The sequence below is a fragment of the Haliotis cracherodii genome, unplaced genomic scaffold (assembly GCF_022045235.1).
Source record: "Haliotis cracherodii isolate W230 unplaced genomic scaffold, xgHalCrac1.p SCAF_39, whole genome shotgun sequence".
Classification (NCBI taxonomy): domain Eukaryota; kingdom Metazoa; phylum Mollusca; class Gastropoda; order Lepetellida; family Haliotidae; genus Haliotis; species Haliotis cracherodii.
The window spans coordinates 533686-548236 of record NW_027266296.1 but is presented as its reverse complement, the minus strand read 5'-3'; the positions used below and the strand labels follow the sequence as shown (position 1 = coordinate 548236).

At 37.2% G+C, this 14551-nt stretch overlaps 1 protein-coding gene across 1 annotated transcript; it reads right to left on the bottom strand.

Annotated features, from left to right (window-relative positions):
* Window positions 1-532: 532 nt before the first annotated feature.
* On the bottom strand, window positions 533-13742 carry LOC139478146 (dnaJ homolog subfamily A member 2-like). The gene is made up of 10 exons (XM_071260479.1): window positions 13636-13742; window positions 11383-11442; window positions 10910-11012; window positions 9847-9979; window positions 9418-9498; window positions 7096-7229; window positions 6395-6537; window positions 4784-4982; window positions 2972-3099; window positions 533-2167 (listed from the first exon to the last, which is right to left on the bottom strand). The coding sequence occupies exons 1-10, from the start codon at window positions 13702-13704 to the stop codon at window positions 1985-1987; spliced, it is 1233 nt and encodes a 410-aa protein (XP_071116580.1). The 5' UTR covers window positions 13705-13742; the 3' UTR covers window positions 533-1984.
* Window positions 13743-14551: the final 809 nt, after the last annotated feature.

Genomic DNA, 14551 nt, shown 5'->3' with positions numbered 1-14551 from the left:
ATATTACAATTTAGATCCTGATTATTGATCTGATCGTTTTGACTGGGCGCCACCATTTTGTTTGAAGCCTATGCAAGTTCTAAGATCAGTGGAATCTGTCAATTGGAGGAACATAGAAGGGACATAACTCATAGCCACTGGTGGCGCCACGAAATTCCAGTGCAGTTCGGCAGGGGTGGAAAGAACTTTTTTTTATAGTCCGTAAATTAGAAGAGAAAAAACTTGACCCCCCAAAACAAGATTTTATCACTGCTGTTAGTGAGAAATGGTGAATAATACCTATAAAGATACAAAAAATTATCTTTCGGTATTGTTTTGCAATCATACATAGGGTGCTTTTCATTCATTAGTAGCGGTACTAATCTGAAGTTAGATTTTAAAAAATTAAAAACGTCAACAACCTACTCAAATTTTGTAAAGAGACTAATGAAACAATCTTCGCTCACTTGCATCCTAAAAGCAAGAACATCCAAGAGACCTGCTCAGTAAATGTTGCTCAAATGCTTTAACACAGACATATGTAATGCATTTATTTATTTAATTTACACTGAATTTAAGACTTATAGATAAAACGAACTAATAAAATACATGTATGTATGTGAAAAAGTTGCCATAAAATGACAGGATCAATGTTTCATTTACAAATGAAATTGAGTGGTGGTGTTTAGTCAAGTTGATGTGTTCTAATACAATACAGCCCAAAAAATTCAGGCATCCAAGAACGGGTGACGAAGATACAGATCCTTCTACATATATTTAATAGGTCGTTTGGGGTGGAGTGTCCCATTGTACACATGATACCAAATGTACAGCTTAAAACAACATGCAGCTGGACACATAACCAACATGTTGAAAGACGCACACTATACAGGAGTTATAATCAAGATTAATATTCTGTTGCATTTGTTTATATTCAACTAAAGAACCACAAGCACAAGTGTTGTAAATATGACGGAAATATTTAAATTTATGTTATTTCACATTTTCAACATCAATGAACATATATTATAAACATTTAGATTTCTCTGCTTGTATGACCTGTTTCCAATGAAATCTACGACATACTGATCAGTATATACAGGGATTGATTTATAGGACATGAATCTACAGGAACCAGATGTAACAAACTTAATATCCACAGGAAGGGCCTGCTGTATGCAAATGCTTGCCCTTCCCAAGGACAGATGTTGTAATGCTGGTTATACTTGAAATGAGGACAGAAGTCTACACATTGAAACTGGACACACATTAATATGATTAAATGCATTACAAACACTGTGAACTGAAAGCCTACAGAGTACTCCATTTACATGTAGAGAATACATAGCTGATAATTACCATCCATTCATCTCATGGTACAACACTCGCATCATAAAACATGAAAAACAAATTCACAGTTTGTGCAAATATTCAAGCCCCATACACGGAACCATCAATCTTTTCTTGAACATTTTAAAATAGTAGATATTTCATATACACAACAAACTGTGACAGTCCTCTTGACAAGTTTGTCAGTGAGAAACAGTTCATCCTCATTAACTTACAGACATGCCTCTTGTTGCATTAGTCAATATCCATGTTGACATGTTTCAAACAAGAATGTTCTCTTCAACTTGGAAAAACTCAGCTATTCAGAGTTGTGACAGGCTAGAAAACATCTACCAACTCATCCTGTTCACTGCCTTCTAACGTGGTGCTTCTTCAACAGCAGCAGGTATTCGATTAGTTATGGGTAATCGGGACTCGTAGTGTCCAAAACAGATTTAAAAAGGCATGTCACAGTCGCATCGATTCTACAGTATTGGTTGAACCTAACAAACACCTTGACATTCAAGGCGTGGGAAGATTTGTACCAACAATGTTGAAAAGTCAGATTCCAATAGCGTTCTTGTTTTGACCTTGCTGAGTTCAGATCGACATCCTCTGCAGTTAAATATCCAAGAGTAAAAAATGTCTTCTCGTAAAATGTGAAGGTAATAAATTACTACTGATGAGCACATTGTACTCTTGGCCCATGGTGATCTTCATCATCGTCCTCATCATACGCCTCGCCTCGACGTCCATCACTACCTCGTGTATCTTCAAAGTTGACTAGATCAACATCCTCAACATGATCACCGATGGGTATGTCAACTTTCTCTCTGACAGGAAGCAAAGTCTCCAGTTCCTATAACCAAATGAAGGCTTTCATGTCATGGATTTTAAAAGGGGGTTGTACGCCACATTCAGAAATCACTGACTAACATAACTACACGAGTGTCTATCAGATACCATTTACCTTACAAGTTGTAAAATAAATGGTAAATGATAGGCAAGAAAGCAGTAATCTGTTTCTTATACTCTAAAATCACAACATTTTAGCTTAGAATCTATGCATATTTTGTCTATTCTCATGATTGCTGTGGTGCATTTATACATAACACATCATTATTCTGGTTAAAACTCATATATAGCCCTTCTCTGCCCTTGTTATCTGTGAAAAACATTGTGAGGGAGTGAGTATGGTTTTACGCCACTTTTAGCAATATTCCAGCAATATCACGGCTGGGGACACCAGAAATAGGCTTCACACAGCGTACCCATGTCGGGAATCAAACCCGGGTCTTCGACGTGACGAGCGAACGCTTTAACCACTAGGCTACCCGGCCCCCCCACCGGAAAACATTGTGTAGTATACCACTAATATACACTTGAAAATGAACTGGCATGTAAATTATTGATCTAATATGGGGGCACTTAAAAACAGACTGGTCCAAACATTGTTCAGGGGTCGCTTACTGGAGAAGGGATCATAAAACAGCGAATACGGTACTAGAACGAAATGAGCTGTAGACTACCGGTAGTTGGTTTTGACCATTGGGTTTCAATTTGATTTAGATCTTGTCCACCATCAACTGAGTTTTTAAACAACATTGTATGATCACCAAGTACCGTCACTTTCATTAATCGTATAATACAGTTCCACTCTTACCTTTAGTTTTGCTTCTGTTGTGAAGTTCTGTTTCGGGAAAGTGATGTCAAATTTTATGTACAAGTTTCCTTTCTCGAAGGGGCTTCTGTAGATTGGCATGCCCTCACTGAGCACTGACTTTATCATGCCTGTAATAAATAGCTGAGTATCAGCCTATACCATGACAAAACATTATAGAGCACATTAGGGCTGTTACGATTCACTCTCGTGAATCAAACCATATCCCTTCATGAATTGAATTCGTTATTCGTGGCCACTAGAATAAAATTTATACAATTTATTTGAAAAGATTGTTTTTTTTCACTTGAACTCATCAATTATCTATGAAAGCAAGATATGAAAAATAGTACATATACAAGTCATGCAGTAGCGTAACTTGTGTCAGACTGCCAAAGCCCCTGTTTTTTTCCACCAAGACATGAGGCTATAAGCAGCATTGTTGCAATGTATTGCTAGTTTGCTTCACAAAAAATATCACGGAAATGTTTCAACCTGAGCAATTCCCAAGACATACATTACCGTACATTTTTAATAAACTCAAGTTTTACACTGAAACAATGCCCCCCCCCCAACACAACACAAAAACAATACCAGCTGATTATTACCATGAGCATGTAACTCCGGAAGTTATTGTATTAGTGAATAAATATTTCGTATTTGTTACACTATATTCAGGATGCGTATCATACTCGCCTCATAGTGTATTCGTTGCAGCCCTCATGCACATTTCCTTAAGTGTACAAGTTTTATCATTAAATGCCAGCTATATGTGGAAGGAAATCCAAATGACGTAAATCTGAGTCATTTTCAACTTTTGTGACACCAATGAGTACATGTATGAAGCTGATAGATCAAGGATCACTATCAAGGTACAGGATTTGGACACAGGATGTAGGAATCCTGGCAAGCCTAAAGGCAATGTATATTGTAATGAAGTCACTTCTATTAAATAAGAGGACAAAGTCATCAATATCCCCAGCAATGGTAAATACTTTTCAGGACTAAATATGTGAAACTTGTTGCCATGGAAACTCAAAAAATTATTTACAAAATCAAAACCAAACCATCAAAGGCACCAGTTCACAACTAGACCTATTATGTGCCAAGTTTGGTAAGAAATGTTGTGACGTTTTCAAGATCTGCTCCGGAAACCATTTCCAGCCTGAGACAAATCTTTTGCCAAGGTAACTCAAAAAATAAATTTAAAGAAAATCCCAAACTTATCAAAAGGTACCAGTTCACCACTAGAACCATAAATGTATTGTGTTTAGTGAAGATATATTGTACGGTTTTCAAGATCTGCTCCGGCAACAAGCATTACAACCATTTTCAACCAAAGTCAAGGTTGTTGCCAAAAACTAGAAAAAGAAGATTTTTTTAAAATCCCAGAGTAACAAAATGCACCAGTTCACCACTAGACCTACTTATGTACCATGTCTGATGAGAAATATCGTACGTTTTTCAAGATCTGCACCCCCTTGCCCCATGTGCGGGAGATAAAAAAGCACATGCCTTGTAGTAAACCTTGCTTATGTTTCTACTTACTCAAGTGTTATTAAAACCTGCTTGATAATAGTTACTCAACTCCTCACCATATGACCGAGACACTACAGCTGCGAGGGGGGATGAACAGAAGAGTGAAGGTAAGTGCATACATTCACACCATACACACAGTAACATCAATTGGGTATTCAGCTAGATCATGTACATCATGACAGGGGAACCAAAACTGGCTTCACACATTCCAACATAGTGACTTACACCCTAGTGTTCAGCATGTGACCACTTTAACCATTAAGCTATTCTGTGTACCTGGGTGTATGACCTCTCCTGGAGGGTTCTTGATTACCAGTTCCCGGCCGTCTAGATGTTTGAGGGAGAAGTGGAAGCCGCACAGAGCCTCTGTCAGTCCTATAGTGTGAGTGCAGTAGAGGTCAACACCATCACGGGAAAACACAGAGTGTTCCTTCATCTGGAGTACGATAATCACATCACCTGGTTCCATGTCGGGCTGCAGGGGAGAAATGTTAGCATTTTGTTAACAGACTGTTTGTTGTTAACGCCAAACTCAGCAATATTCAAGCTATGTGACGGCAGTCTCGAAAAAATCCATGTGACTGACATGAGCATTAATCTACACAATTGGTATACGATGACATGCAGAAACCACCTCATCAAGCCTGCCACAAACAAGCATGTGTTGCTTAAGGCCAATTGTCATGCAGATCTTCATTTGGGGACATTTGTTAACAGTTAAGTGTCCCTTAAAAAAAAATACACATTTTTTTGACATTTCTTTAGTCATATTTATAATTATATAAATAACATCAAGCAGACTGTGAAATTTGTACAACAGTTGATGACCGTTATCCAACAGATCCAAAGAAAACCATCAACTAATCCTTGATTGTTACTTGCTTTTGTGCTTTATGCTCATTCATTAACAAGAGGCGACAAACAGGATCGGGTGGTCAGACTCGATGACCTTGTATCTCAATTGCGTGGATCGATGCTGATGATGTCAATCACTAGATTGTCTGGTCCAGACTCGATTATTTACATACCGCCGTCATATAGCTGGAATATTGCCGAGTGCCGAGTTAAACAACAAACAAACATTAACCAACCTTCATCTTCTCAACCAAACTTTTTTTTCTATTTTCGACTTTGTTTAAACAACCAATATTGTCTGCATTATATGTAACACAGATATGGGTCAAAGAAACTGTGGTATTCAAAAGTCATGGTCACCTTGCACGGCAAAGGTTCGCGACTCAACCAGTCACTCATGTCCCATGGAAAACTGACAGAATGGTCTTATTACTTTTATACAGAGTTCCAGATAAGCTTTTGGTCTTATGGGTATTTTACCCATGCATTTAAAAGTCATTGAGTATCAGTAATTCTATCTGGGTATTCAAATTTCTGTTACCCACTAGTATTTACACATGTGGGTATTTAAGTTAAATATTTAAAAACACTTCATCTACATGATCTAGGCCCTGCAAACTGGTTTCGTGTGGGTTCGAGAGCTTTATAGGACTAAAAAATACCACGATACTTCCACAAGAAAGTGTGATGGCCAATGATCATGATGTAACTGTCATCATGGAGTTTGGCAAGGTTGACGGAATGCCCGTTTATAATTTCAAAATAAGTTGCTGATTTGCTAATCGAATATGCAGTGTTATTTCACAATATTTTGATGATACTCACAAATGCTATTTTTGTAGCGTATCTGTAATGTTCGTTGTGTGTTTGATACGCTTTTCATTTTACTGCGTATTTCTGCATTTCTGATGCGTATTTTACGCAGATACGCAGCTTATCTGGAGCTCTGCTTTTATAGTTATAACGAACAGTACACTATGTACTGTACAGCATGTACACTACGATCCATCACAAAGGGTTATTCCACTCTACCTGCTGATCCCCCTCTCCTCTGAATGGAATCTTCTGGCCATCTTTCATTCCTTTGTCAACATGCACTTCCAAAATCTTCGTCTCATTTGTCACTTTCTTCCCCTTGCATGACTTGCACCTATCCTTGTCACTAATTGTCTCACCTGAATAAAACAGTGCACACCATGATTCAAACTAAAGCTCGAAGTAAGATGAGAATGTGTTTTTACTCAGTATATGTAAATATATATAACAATACTGGCAAATTATAGACTGGAAAGATAAAGGTTTCATTAAGAAATATTCATTAGCAGTAGTTTGAGAGTTATGGCTGTGTTCGGGACAAATTGTTTCCAATGAAATGTAATAAAATAAAATTAAAATGGAAAGATTTAAAAATAGCAAAAAGAACCAATTAAGCTAATGAGCAATGTACATGCCAAGTTTTGTTAAAACATGTAGAAAGGTTTTGAAGTCATTGCCCCGAAATGAACCCTACCCTCATTTTTGAAATTGTTTCCATTGAAAAATAAAATTTGGAAAAAATTCAAAATAACCACACTCATTAACAAAAGTTTAAACTTGAGCAGACATATCAAGAGACACTCAGTGAGGTTCTACACTTTTGTCAATTCATATGATAAATGCAACAGACTGTAACATAAACAAAAACAAAATTTCAAGTTGAAATACAGCCTGATACCATCTTCCAGTCAACATACCTTCACCATGACACTCATTACATATAGACTGCATCTGCTGCACCATCCCTGGCCCCAGCTGACGCAGTGTGATCTTCACGCCCCGCCCCTGGCAGTTACGGCACTTTACCGTTGCTCCCTGCTTACCCCCCATGCTGCAAAGGACAATTCTTGTTCAGCACTATGACAAAACTATCCATTCCACACATACCAAGATACTCTATATCCAATAAAGTAGCAACTTATGAGGTGAGGTGAAATTGGGTTTAACGTCGCGTCCAAGATTATTGCACTCATAAAGCGATGTGCATGCACTTGTGTGTGTGTGTGTGTGGCTGCTTGTACTAGTCCGGACGGATGCCGATTTATAGTGCTAGCCCACTGAGATACCACGCCGCAGTTTAACATGAATATCCAACTCAGACACAGTATACTGACTCAGTCAGTAGCAACTTATAAACAAAGAGATCTTTCCTCAAGTAAATGCACCAACAAATTTTCTTCGATCATGTTGAAATATTTAATGTCTATACATTCATGATATTAGAAGATCTACCATGTTTTCCAACCACATGTACATGATATAAATTTATGCAACCTTTAGTTCTGGCAACTAAGTTTACATCAGGGACAACTTGCACAAAGCAATCTTAGCGCTACAACTATCATAAATTTATGTTAAAGTATGCAAGATACGATCGTCGTAGTGCCACGTTCGCTTTGTGCAAGTGGGATCCACAGACCCTTGAGTCATTGCTTAAATGTTTCTAGATCAATCAATATCACGAGTGTCCTAAACGCACTATCCTATCATATCTTTACACAAGGCCAGACATTCCATACAACACTGATTGCCTTGTATCGCCATTTTAAAGCCCTGGCCCTAGCCTACCAAACATACCAAATATTGTAGGGAAAACTGGAAACACAAACTACAATCACAACATAAGCTCTCCTCTCGCCAACTGAACTGTAACCAACATTGAAAATAATATTTAGCTTTTTTACAACAAGAAGCAGTACACTGTACAATTGCTGGAAACCATTGTGTAAGCATTTATGACTCATAACTAATCTTAGTACAAGCTAAAATGTGCCTTGCTTCAACACACTTGTTGGTAGCATACTACATGATCAAGTGCAGTGAAGCAAAACAGGGATCATCTCAAGAAAAAAATATCAGAATAAAATATAATGTTAACAGTTTAGACAATATCTTAAAACTGTAACCTGCACTCAGTGTACAGGCTAAACATAATAATATAGGAACAACTGGAGAGATGGTCAAATAATGAGACAACTGGTGTTGATATCTATATCATAGAAATCATAACCATTTGATACAGACCCTCCTATCCATCCTTCTTACAGGTGAACTTATGACCGCAAGTTAATGTGACCTGTTTGTGCTCTACATCTTCAATGCAAGTCTTTTGAAGGCTGATGACTTCAGTAAAATGTGCAAACATGACAATGTTTAGTAAACACCTTGAATTACCCCCTTCATTACATTATTAATTGCATAAGTTTTAAGAACTCAGGTTGAATAATTTTCAATATATTTGTGTATTTCTGTTGTACTGCTATGAGATGAGTAGTGCTAACAGTAATAGTGAAGACATGGCCCAAAATAAATATTGTTCTCTGTTCCTGACAGTAATTCCTTAATAGTACAACAGAGAATTCACGGAATTGTTGCATCATAAGCAGATAATATCAAACACAGCTGACTACAGTGGAACAGTGTTCTCAACCAACAAAGTGTTTGCAAAACCAGAAACAGACCCTTTAACACCATGTGTTTCTAGTCTGCTACCATTACCTTTAGATAAGGCAACACATGACTACTACATCTACAAACTGAATTCAGCTATGTATTATTAACATACTGCGGTACCCAAGTACATTTCCGATCTTGAGATTAATTGACAAAAGCCCCATTCCTATTGTAATGTAATTACACAAATTCACACAACACTCTAATGACATCATTTCCAGGATGACAAGTTCAGTTCAACTAACTTTCCTTCAGGCCAAGACCATGACTGTTGAAAGGCTGACTGATATCTCAAAAACGTTCTCCAGGGCTATAATTTGTAGAATGCTGAAGATAAGTTTATGTGATATCACTGACAAAAGCTGGTACTGTGAGGTGGTCCAAGTATATAGATAGATGTTTTTTGGTAATTCAAGGCTTTGTCAAGACACATTTAATACATTTCAAGGCCTTTTCAACAATGTCAAAGATAGAATCTAAATTCAAAACGTTTTCAATCCTGTGCAAAAACTGTTAAAGAACAAAACATTACATCAGAAATAAATGAAGAAAAATGCTGTAATTACCCATTGCATTTTCCACAAATCACAGTTTTGCTTAGTTGAAGTTTGGCAGTTTTACCATTGTACAAGTCTTCTAAAGACACTCTGAAAAAAAGTTGTATTATTAAAAACATACAAATCGAACAAATATATAACATTGTCATGGGAAGTATGCTGGTGACTATTCCATGGTATGTGATAAATGTTCAGCCATGTGATACATTCTATGGAATTATAACCCACAAATCACTTTCTTGGACATTTTTTAAAAGATGGAAATCAGCACTAGCCAAGAGCTTGTTTCAGGTCGGTTCATTTTCTTGGACACTGAATGATTGTCATCCAAAATGTACTACTGATTTAGTAGAATCATGAAAATGTTCTAATTCTTTAAGTCTAGCAAAATCATTGTGGTTTCTATTTTATGGTCGCATATGAAAATATTGAACATACTTGAGAGGGTGGAAAGTATCTTCCCCACGCCTCCTGCGGTTCCTACCCCCGCCGCCGCCACCGCCTCCCATACCCGGGAAGCCAAAGAAATTTCCAAACAGGTCATCAAAGAGACCGCCTCCAAATCCACCCCCTGAAACAAACACACAAAATCATACATGAAGTCACAATAGGATTAAGTAATTTGGGGTTTACGTCACTATCATCAAAACATCACAGAGGACACTCAGAATGTACCAATACCAATGTTCCTCTATGAGGAAACGTACGCAGGCCTTCAGCATGAGAAAGTGTTTCAAGCATTAGGCTATCCTCCACAACACAATGAGAGAAGGTGAAATGGGGTTTAACATCACGTTCCAAGACCATTGCACTTACATAACATGCATGGTTGTCTGGCTGCTTGTACTAGTCGAGTCATTTGCTGTTTTGTAATGCTAGCGTACTGGATATCATGCCACAGTTCAACATAAATTCCCCATTCAGATACATTATACTGGCACCAACTGAGTCAACCAGGCCTTGTCTTATCCCCATAATGCTGAATGCCAGACAGGGCAACAAAAGTACCATCCAACCACTGGTATGATGTGGACAGAGTGAACCAACAACCTTTCACTCTAAACAGATGCTCTATCAACTCGACCACAGAGGTTGTCACCACAATAGGAGTGAGTGGTGTTTACTTTAACGCTGCTTTTAACTGTTATATTGCAGTGTGTCATCTTAACACTGCTTAATGTGGGAGGAAAGTCTGAAGTGATGCAGGTCTCAGACGTTTACCACTTCGGTGATATCCAAACACTGGAAGGGCACTTTGTTTCAACTCTAAAATAAACTTTCATGGACATTCGTAAAATTAAAACAGGAAATCCATCAGTATTTTTTTTTAATTCAAATAGGGAAAGAGGCTACCGCATGAATATTCACACGCTTGGAAATATCAGATGCATGAATATTTCACATTGTGATGTACTGTAGCTTAGGATAGTGCTGCAGTAAATGAATATGACTCCAATCTGTTTTGAAACAATGATTAAACTTGAGAAGGAAACAGTCTTACCTGCAGATGCACCTTCCTTCAAACCCTGAAGACCAAATCTGTCATATGTCTCCCTCTTCTCTTGGTTAGATAGAACCTCGTATGCAAAACTTATTTCCTTAAACTGAAACAGATTCAAGTGTGTCAGATCATGACGAGGAAATAGTGTATTTGCTGCATAATGTGAAACAAAGAAGAAACTTTTGATTCTCTACCTTGTTATTTATAGCTAAATTGAGTACCACAATTTTGCATGTTGCTTTCCCTGCTATCCATGCAACATGATGTTTAACGTCGCACTCAGCAATATTCGAGCTATATAGCTGTCTGTAAATAATCAAGTCTGGACCATGCAATATGTACAAGATCTGAAAGTCATTTACAATTCAAATTATCAATGTTTTAAATTCTACAAACTCTCAAATATTTTACCTATATTATTTGATGTCTAAGGGATCATTTTGAACACGTTTTCGATGAAACAAATTACTTACCTTTTCACCAGATTCTGGGTTTTTGTCAGGATGAAATTCCTTTGCCAATTTGTAGTAAGCCTGCAACAAGACAAATTTCATTATTACCCAATTCATAAAAACGTATTACTGATCAAAAACAAAAGTCATCAGAAGATGATAAATCACCTGACCCTACACTAGCAAAAGGCACCACTTCAGCCCCTGGTTAATACATCTACCAAGTTTGAATGAAAAACCTTTCACAGTTTTCAAGTTATGCTCTGTAAACAAAATACGGACAGACAGACCAGATGATGGCTATCCTCCCACAATATATGCAAGGGGAATGAAAGACTATCATCGAGTCCAGGAGCATAGCATGACAAGCCCAATGTTAGTCATCATTCACTTCCCATTTAATACAAAACTATGTCATTTTACCATGGAGGATTAATTATTGGCTCTGTAACCATGGTTTCCAGCAACCATCATAGCAAAGTACCAGAATGTGATATGAATATTTTTTCTGCTACTGCAACACTAACCATGCTAACAGGACACAAACAAAAACATTTATGTTCTACATCTGATCATGCAAAGAAACCAGACATGAAGCAAATTTGTAATACATTAACTTGTTACATATTCAAATAATTAAACTGCTATTGTGATTCTTTAATGGTACTAGTACACAGGAAGGTTATAGCCAATATTGCAATATTGTGTTAAAACAAAAGGTTTACCATCGATCACTGGTCATGATACAAGAATGGACAAGCGTTAACATGATAGAAAATCATGATAGTAATGCACAGACTGAAATAATTAAAAGAATCAATTCAAAATATTTTCAAAGATATGGCCCTAACTGGGACCTGTAATTTATGACAAAATTTGATAGTTATGTGTGCTGGATTACATCAGATCTGATAAGCTTCCCAGATGCAAATGTTGCTCTGTTGAGTTGAACATGTTGATTGACATGATTTACTTCAACTAAATTATCAAGTTACATTCTTGACATGGGCCTTATCCTTGAGAAAATATTCAGCTCATATAAACATCGCATACTGAAAATTATTATGGAGATAGCGTTTTTGAAGAGCCTTAAATAATCTAGCAGGCGGCCCTGTGAAGTGTTTATTGTGCCAGATAGAATGTGAAATCAAAATACCTTGAAAATAGGGTTGCCATGGCAACAGGTGACATCACAGTATGTGAAGGACCATATATACTAATTGAGGTACCAACAATGCATTTTGGTAATAAAAATGATGTATCATACACAGATCTGAGGATATCACCAGCCTAAATCAAATGCTCACGAGAATGTGGTAACAAAAATGGGTTTTTCTTTTTAAAAAGTGACAAAACCCTTTCCATATTCATAAGAAATCTCTCCTAAAAGCAGAGACAAATGTATGATTTTGCTCATACATCATGTACACAAGCATGTGTAATATGAATCACTATCAAATAGTGATGATACCAGGTGTTCACAAAAAGGTGAGCACATCCAGACCCATCAAAAGTTGGAAACACCTTCAGTTTTTTACTTGCCCTCAGGCTGAGGACACTGAATCTCAACTAGCAACAGGAAGTATAAAATTCTGTGTTTCTTTATAAAATAGGCAGAAATTAAAGAAATATATGAGTCACCTAATGATCGTGTAACCTGAAGTGCAAGATAAATGAGAATAATTAATTTTCTAAAAACAAATAAACAAAGCTCATCGTGGTGTGTAATCAGCCACTTAGCATTAGTTAGGCCTACATAGTGGTCTGACACCACAGTCGAGTGTTACGTCAATGACTATTTAGTAATTACAGTCAACATCTTCTAAATTTTAGTCACAACAATATTCACTTTGAACAAATGAATGTATTTGTATGTTGTGCATACAAACTCATTAGAATCTAAAATACGCTAGGTGAATGAGCAAGCACATTTTGTTATGCGTTTGATATGTTTGATAGCTACGTCTGAACATGTAGCCTAGCATTCGTTCAACCCATTTCCGAACATTCTGCCCACATGAAAATAACCTTACAATACATTTGAAATTCTTCGAAAATTGGGTGGGGAAACCCCGTGTAGTTTATGTAAAAATAATGTGATGCGAATAGGTGGCTATGAATGGCTACATGACGAAAAAATACTTCTAGAAACGGAAGAACATTCTTTGTCACGTGCAAAATGACAGCCAAAAGCCAACAAAAGCCCAGATTTCCGTCGTCGGGACTGTGTTAGCTTATACGAATATACGTTCCCCTTTCGAAAACCGTTCTTACCTTTTTGATTTCATTATCGGAAGCGTTTTTACTGACGCCTAAAATTTCGTACAACTTTGTGTCTGCCATCTTACACGAGGTTAGCGAGAAGGATATAAGTGACGTCACCCAACAGCGCCCTCTATTATGAAAATCGTATATCTAAGGGAGGTTATCCTGTATTGCACCCAATTCTTCATGAGGATATTAAAACTGTCGGTAAGGAGATGAGTTCGGTCCCACATTAAATACATCTATTGAACAAAATAATTATTGAATCTGTATTTATTTTTGTATGTCTATAATTCACGGTGACAGTACATCCATTATTTGAAGATAGTTTGCCAGTAATAGCAACGAATGTTTTCATTATTTGTTCCATCATGCTATATTCAACCGATGCACACGTAAAATGACCAGGAAGTTGCTGGACAACTCAATGATCAGTGTTAAAACTCAGCATTCGCCAAACGGTAAGATTTTATGTTTGTTTGTTTGTTTATTTGTTTTTTAACACCACACTTAGCACTATTCCATATTCATGCCATACGACAGCGACCTGTAAATAATCGAGTCCGGACTTCACAAACCAGTGATTGATATTATAACCTTCGTTCCGTTCAGTCAGAGCACGATGGGATGCAATCAACCAAGTAATCTAGCCTGACTACTCGATCCATTAAAGTCGCATCGTAACAATCACATGTTGCTGTAATGAAAAGAGTAGGAAGCTACATCGAAACGTCGCTATATACATATGCAATACATGCAATAAACCAGAAGTTGTTATCCATAAAGTTGTACGTTTTCTTACTTACTCGCCAACTTCTAGAATGCCAATGAAACAGTCAATGAAAAGATGCTCAATTATCTGTGGCCTTCCGTCATATAGCCGCAATATTGCTAAGCAAACGAACAAACAAGCAAACTGTAATAA